At 34.8% G+C, this 7,310-nt stretch overlaps 1 protein-coding gene across 2 annotated transcripts; it reads right to left on the reverse strand.

Annotated features, from left to right (window-relative positions):
- Window positions 1–417: 417 nt before the first annotated feature.
- On the reverse strand, window positions 418–4,965 carry LOC110626186 (G-type lectin S-receptor-like serine/threonine-protein kinase RKS1). 2 transcript variants are annotated; one of them, XM_021771967.2, is made up of 8 exons: window positions 4,653–4,965; window positions 3,033–4,234; window positions 2,729–2,866; window positions 2,362–2,561; window positions 2,002–2,212; window positions 1,657–1,891; window positions 1,377–1,527; window positions 418–1,288 (listed from the first exon to the last, which is right to left on the reverse strand). In XM_021771967.2, exons 1-8 carry the CDS (start codon window positions 4,706–4,708, stop codon window positions 962–964), a joined length of 2,520 nt encoding a protein of 839 aa, XP_021627659.1. In that variant the 5' UTR covers window positions 4,709–4,965; the 3' UTR covers window positions 418–961. The 2 variants fall into 2 exon arrangements, with proteins under 2 accessions (XP_021627659.1, XP_021627658.1); XM_021771966.2 differs by having other exon boundaries at window positions 3,033–4,965.
- Between the last annotated feature and the right edge of the window lie 2,345 nt (window positions 4,966–7,310).

Here is a 7,310-nt window from a genome sequence, read left to right on the forward strand (position 1 = left end):
TAAGGAAATAAGAACAAAATTAATTAAAAAAAAAAGTCTCTTACACTTTTCTCAAAATATATTGACTATACATATATAGTTACCAATGGAAATTGTGGTTTCAAAATGATAGAGAATGATGGAGCTTTAATTTCTTTTTTTTTTTTTCCTTGCTTGAATTTCATATTCCTATTTAATTTTATGGCCAGATCACATGACTCGGTGTCGGTACCGTTTTACAAAATGGGCAAGTTATTTTATGGTCAGCAGTTAGATCAATGATCAGGTGCTATGATCGGGGTGTTGATCCCTTAGCAATTATTATTAATTTAAATTTGGATGAGCAATGGATGGAGGAGGGTTATGAATGAGTACCAATCATACAAGCACGCAAAGATAAGAAAGATATAAGAGAAAATGTTTTCATTAAAACTCAGAAGATTACAATGGAGGGATAACTTCATGAGTCTTTATTACATCAGCATTCCCTATATCTATTACATTTTCTGCAGGGACTCGATCGATATCATCAATCCTCTCCTCTTCTTGCTCGTCCTCACCCTACTCCTCCTCTGGATGGATATCATCTATCCAAGCAAAATTTTCAGAAGAAAACCGTTTTACCAACTCTTTCTTAACTGAGTCTTGACCCTCGACGAACATTTCTCCTCCCTGAGCCATCGTCTCTTAAAGCTTAGTCTCTAATTCAACAATTCTGTTGGAGGCGGCCGATTCTCCTTAACTTCAGACTGCATCTCCTAGACTTGACACTGAAGCATGACCACTTTATTCTCAGCACACTTAGCCCGATTTTCAAGGGCAAGTTTGGAAGCATTAGCTTCACCCAGATTTGCCTAGAGTTTGTTTACTAACTCTAGAGTCTCTCTCATTGTGCCTTCCACTTTGACAACCCGAGTCTTCAGCCTCGAGCATTCCTCTGCCAGAAGTCTCTTGTCCATTTCTTGAGCACCAAACTCCCACCTCAGGACCTTATTACGCTCTTTGGCCATATAAGCATAGAGAGCACTCTGTAGGTCAGGATGCATAACGTTGCCAAAAAGTTTATCAGTCTTGACTCGTTCAGGCGACGATAGACTCCGGGCCTCAGAGCATTCTCGGTTAACAGGATGGCCAAGCTAAGATCTTTAAGGAGAGAGGGCATTCGAGTTAGCACCAACCGTTGAATGCTAGGAGGCCACAAGGAATTAACCCCCACGTTCGTAGGAATGGGCTTAGTAGAAGTGGGGGCTACAATAGAAGGCTCAGGAACTGGGATAGATGCAGAGACACCCAAAGCAGATTGCCATATCTATGTAGTTCATAACAATGACAAACAAAAGAAGAATAATCAACAATAGTTTGGAAGATAAAGTGTGTCAAAAGCTTATTTGACTTACATGGCCTATTAAGCTTAGGCTAGAATCCCCTTGACAAAAGCCATTGCTTTTCTTTCCTGTAATAATCTCAAATAATATGACTCCAAAACTGAACACATCAGATTTTGTTGAAAATTTTCCAAAAACCACATATTCTGGGGACATGTAGCCACTACATATGAAAGAAAAAAAAAAAAAACAAGATATAGTCATAATGCTCCTTCCAGTTTGATTGATGTGAGAAAGAATGGTATTCTTAGCAATGACTCTTTGTCACTCTTTAATGTGCAGGTATACTTACAGTGTTCCAACAATTCTGTTTGTCTTTTCTTGATTTTTGTCTCCTTTGAAAATTCTAGCTAAGCCAAAATCTGAAATTTTTGGGTTCATTTCTGCATCCAACAAAATGTTGCTAGTTTTCAAATCTCTATGAATAATTTGCAACCTGGAGTCTTGGTGAATATATAATATTCCACGAGCAATCCCCATGATGATATTAAAGCGTCTTCTCCAATCCAAGACTGAACTTGTTTGATCTGCAACACAATTTTATATATTTCTATCCAATTAGTGTCATGTCCGTCAATCATATTTCTTTTAAAATAATTTAATGGAAACAAGACAAGAACTGCATAAATTGACTTGCCAAAAAGCCATGAATCCAAGCTTTTGTTTGGCAAGTATTCATAAATTAACATTAGTTCTTCTGCGTGAATGCAACATCCTAGTAGCTTCACAAGATTCTTATGTTGAAGCTTTGCGATCAACATAACTTCATTTTTAAATTCTTCTATTCCTTGCCCTGAGTTTTTGGATAGTCGTTTCACAGCAACCTCCTGCCCGTTAGACAGCTGACCCTAAAATCATGTTTGGAAGAGTAAATTTATCGAAATAATTAAATTAAAGTTGCATTCACATGCAGAATCTCACAAGTGTAAAACTAAAACAACCACATGTACATACGTGACATTGGTAAGGCACCATGAAACTATATATAGTTATGTACCTTAAAAACCAAGCCAAAACCACCTTGTCCTAGCTTATTAGCTGGAGAGAAATTATTAGTTGCAGCAAGCATTGTATTGATATCAAAAAATGCTATGTCTGGATGATTCATGCTGTCTCCAATTTCATTTGCCACAAAATTAACCTTGTGATATGAATCACCAATTGTATTGTGCAATCTTTCAGTCCATTTGTTCCTCACTGTCCAAAAAAGAAAAGAAAAAACAAGAAAGAGAAGATAGAGATAGGAGCAAATTGCTTAACCCAAATTTCTTACAGAACAAAAAAATATTTGATCATCAAAACGCAGCAATATAAACATACACGAGTGCACAAAACATCAACTACAATCAATTTTTGTTTGTTACCGTTTCTCCTCTTTTTCCTCTTGAGCCACAAATATGCAAATAAGATTATGATAAACCAAGCTGAAACAACTGAGACAACTAAAATGGCCAACATATCCTTCCTCTCAAGATAACCCTTTGATTTTTGTGCAATCTCAGCTGCACAAGAGAAACAATTTGGAATTACTTGAAGAAAGGGAAAAAAAGAAATTATGGGGGAAGGCATGACGATGGCACGTAAACAAGCAAAGCTTGTTGGCCTTCTCTTTCATTGCATTTTTTTCTAGTTTCATACACAATTAGTTAGCAGCAAGAAATGCATTACCTAATTCAATTGCATCAACGCGGACATAAATATCATATCCCTCATCCTTATTATCTACAACATCCGTTAATTCACCATACCAAGCCAAACAACCAGTTCCTTTCCCAGCAATATCTATGCTTGCATATGCGGAGCACGAACAGTTCCTCCTGCATTCTTGTTCACAATCAATAGGAGTCATGTTTAGGTCCAACCAAACGGCTCCTGAAGTATCAGGGATCTTAACATTTGCCACTTTGACAAATCCTTCTCCATGCCCGCATACTGAAGAAGAGTCTAGTCGCTTCCTAACACATCCACCTGATCCATCTCGCAGAATATCCCAATCTCTCGTGGACTTGGGTTCATACCCAGGTAAACAACTACATTCAAATTTTTGAATAATATGGTTAGAATCACAGTGTCCATAGGCACCACAATGCCCATAGATATCGCACTGATTAATGGGTTCTGACAAGCATTCCTTCCATTTGCCCGCACTTTCATGCCACGTTAGGTGCTTAAGAAATCCAGCAACGTCCAACACTATTCTTAGGATAACAGAAGCATCAGCAAGAAAGTAGGCCACGTATATCTCCTCTTCATTGTTGATAAAACTGAAGTTCCACGCACCTACATAACTTCTCAATGGCCATGGGTAGCTTCTCCAATAAGATTTGATACCTTTATAGAGAAAGACTTGTGGTGATCCAGCTGGATTGAGCTTAAGCAAGTAATCTCCAGTCCCAGGGTCATCTGCTGATTTCCATGATGTTAGGGACATGTAATGACCTGTCTTCTGCTTCAGCCCAACTTTCATTTCTGGTAGTAGAGTATCTGTGGGATAATCAAAGCTTTGCCACACAATTCTTTTACTTCTATCTTGAACCAAAATCAAGTTTCCTGAATCCAATAGCTGAGCTACACAAGTATCTGCAGCTTCCATTGAGAAATTTGTAGACCATACAGAAACTGTCTGGCTATGATTGCTGTAAAGAATGAGATTTCCATATTGATTAATGGTGAGAACTCCTGAAGAGCCGTTGATTGGATTGTTCCTGTTTGCTACCCAAACCACAGAATGCTCTCGGATTTTGTGATACCAGATTCCCAGATATCTATGCTTGGAACTTCCAGGGCTAAAAAATCCTAATGCAAAATTCTTTCCTCTAGAGACTAGGAGGCTGCCATCTTCAATGGTTTGGTTAATGGCTATGGTGTCTCTGGAAAAAGAAAATGTGAAATGGAGGATTAGAAGATAAAATTGCAGTAAAAAAGTTTGAACACCCATATTGATTCTCTAGTTTTCACGCTTCACTGAAGTGAACCTTATGTTGAATATGCTCCTATTTTTAACAAGAGAAGTGCTCAGCTGCCTGAGACTTTTGAGTAAACGGTGATTTTGTTGAAAATTACATTCTTCCCCGATGACTTGCCAAAAAAAAAAAAAAAATGAAAAACAATCATTGATTTTACAATTTGGACAAAATTTTCCAGTGGCGGCAATAGACCATGGCAGCCAATGCCTACTTGGGCATGGGAGAATGAAAAATCTGTCCTGTGCCCATTGGAGCAAATGCATCGACTTGGAGTAAAATCAGGAAATTTTGTATCTTCCATCACAGATCAGCAGCAGCATACCTACTCATACTGACATTTAATCGAATAAATGGACTGCAGTCCATGAAACATGGCATTACAAACGCACGACAGACACAGAGGAGAGCACTTTCTGTAGAAGTAATCGACAGATAATATGAATCCTTTAGGGAAAAACAAATCCTCTTCAATGGTTTCTCGTATCTCCATGACTGCCATATCTGTGTAATTCATACTATTATACTTGAGTTTCAATCGGATTGAACCTATCCTTAGTAATAGTAAAACATAATTTTTTATATTACACTTAAAGGAGGAAAGGAATAATAATAATAATGAAAGAGACTTGCAGCAAAATAGAATTTGATGGCTTTGGCTGAGTTATCACACGCTACAAACCATTTAAAGTGTCCGATTTTTAATAATACCGGTACATAATAACAATTTGGTTGAGTTATCACACACTACAAACTATTTAAAGTGTTCGATTTCTAATAAAGTGTTAGATTTCTAATAATATTTACACATAATAATAATTCAGAAGATAGGGATTTTGAATACTAACTTTCTGTCTCTGCCATTAACTATGAAGACTCTCAAAAAAATTTCTAATAGACTTATTTTCTAAAATTTTAGAATTTCAGTATAATAATATTTATTTATAATTATAATTTAAAATTTTAATAAACAAGTTATATAAATTTTTAATTAAAACCCTACTTAATTAATTAAATTAAAGTCATAATTCTTTTAAATTATAATTTTATTCTAATGTCAATTTATATGCAATCACATTTTACTTAATTGAACTTCTCGTTTTATTTTCTCATACAATTCTTTATGTGTGACCCATTAGATTCTAAATATATTAGCGATAAATATAATTAACTAATTAATTAATTTGAAAATCAAGAATATTATTTAGTATTTGAAATATCAAAAGTGGTTTGATTTAACCATTTAATGCATCGCTTGTCAGTGTAATTAATATTCCTTTATCACAAATGTTCCGATTTAACATTTGAGGCATAAAATATGTCAGCAATGTTAAATCATATTAATTCTCATTTAATAGTCATTGATCTATTGAATGAAATTTCAAATCTCATTTGCTAATTTTATTCCACCTTACTTGAGATTTCATGATCAATACTAGTAAAGAACAAATGAGACATTCCCTAATTTAACCTAGAGTGATAAATCCTATCTCAATCACATAAATACCTTCATACAGTTCCTAATATATCTAATTCATCCCCATTTGTTACTCATGAACCAAGCACCGTGTAAGTTGAATCAAAACATAAAAGTCCCTATATAAAATTATTTATTATTGATTTCAAGTTAAAGGATCACTTTCACAACCACCATTACTTGAGTAATCCATAGACACAAGTTATTTTCCATATGGATTTATCAGGCGGGTCGGTTCAGTGCACTTATTTATAAAATAAATACCTACATATTAGTTTTAGATATCTCATATATCTCAACCTATAAGATCAGTTATTTCCTTTAAAATGAAAAAACATAATATGTACTAGTCTCAACAACTCTAATCATTGTCCAATTATGATAAGAACATCGACCAGGAACATTTGAAGACATTACTTAAGTGCAATAGGAATCTCACAATTAGAACCATATTATAATTTTATTTGCATAGTAATATAGTCTTCTGGACTTTATCTTTACTCGAGATTCAATTAAATTAACACTAAAAATAAATAACTGTCTTTATAAAATTATATTTAAATACTTAAAATACACGAACAATAATATCCAACTACAACCAACAAATTGATTGCATTTCATATTACTAATAATTACTATACATTTTTTTTATGTATTGTTAATGGCTCGGAAGGTAAAGTTATGTCAAAAGCTTATTTTGCTTGCATGCACTATCACGATTAGGTGAGATTCTCTTGATAAAAAGCTGACTTCCCTTATAATGAAGTTGTAACTTATAAGGCATTCACAAATAATATTATTAATTTAAATTTAAATATGAGATTTACTATAATTTGTATATATTTATTAGTTGAGTATATATATTAAATGTCTATAATTTTATATTGGGCCTAATCTTTAGTCAGCAACTACGGTATAGTTATTAAACCTAGCAGTTTCTTATAGAAACAACTATGGATTATTGATACTATATAACAATCGCCCAAAGTAAATTATGAGTTGTCAGCTAAAAGTAAGGCCACGTGGCAAAGATTTGATAAGTAGAAAATCCAATCTAGCCTGAGAAAAGGAAGACTCAGACACTTTAATGCTCGATTCATCCTCAGAGACTCGCTCTTCCTTCGACAAGGTGAGTCTTGGTGCGAAATTACCGTTTATCAAGCATACCCCAACATATCCCCATTACGCCTATAATTGCGGGATTATCAACTTTTTAGCTGGTGACGTCCCTTATCAAGCAACCGGCCACATCACTGTCAGATTATTGAAAAATGCTATATTTATTTTCACCTTCTTACAATATAAAAATAGAGGAATCACGGAGATAAAGGTATGCTCTTCTTGAACAACTACCCAAGTTCTAAGTCATTTACTACTTTCTCTCTATTCCTCAGTATATTGACTTGAGCGTCAGAGTGGCTGTCGTGGGCATCCATTACCACCTCACCTTCTTTCCTTTGAAGGTTTAGCCAATCACAATATAATCCATTTTGGCCACGTCATCAA

The sequence above is a fragment of the Manihot esculenta genome, chromosome 14 (assembly GCF_001659605.2).
Source record: "Manihot esculenta cultivar AM560-2 chromosome 14, M.esculenta_v8, whole genome shotgun sequence".
In the NCBI taxonomy this organism is placed as follows: domain Eukaryota; kingdom Viridiplantae; phylum Streptophyta; class Magnoliopsida; order Malpighiales; family Euphorbiaceae; genus Manihot; species Manihot esculenta.

Excerpts from the sequence above, each read along its gene's own strand:
- LOC110626186 (XM_021771966.2), bottom strand. The coding sequence starts at position 4,302 with ATGGGTGTTCAAACTTTTTTACTGCAATTTTATCTTCTAATCCTCCAT. Across the intron at positions 1,892-2,001 it reads CTTGGATTCATGGCTTTTTG|ATCAAACAAGTTCAGTCTTG; the intron begins GCAAGTCAATTT and ends ATTGTGTTGCAG. Across the intron at positions 1,289-1,376 it reads GCCTAAGCTTAATAGGCCAT|ATATGGCAATCTGCTTTGGG; the intron begins GTAAGTCAAATA and ends TGAACTACATAG.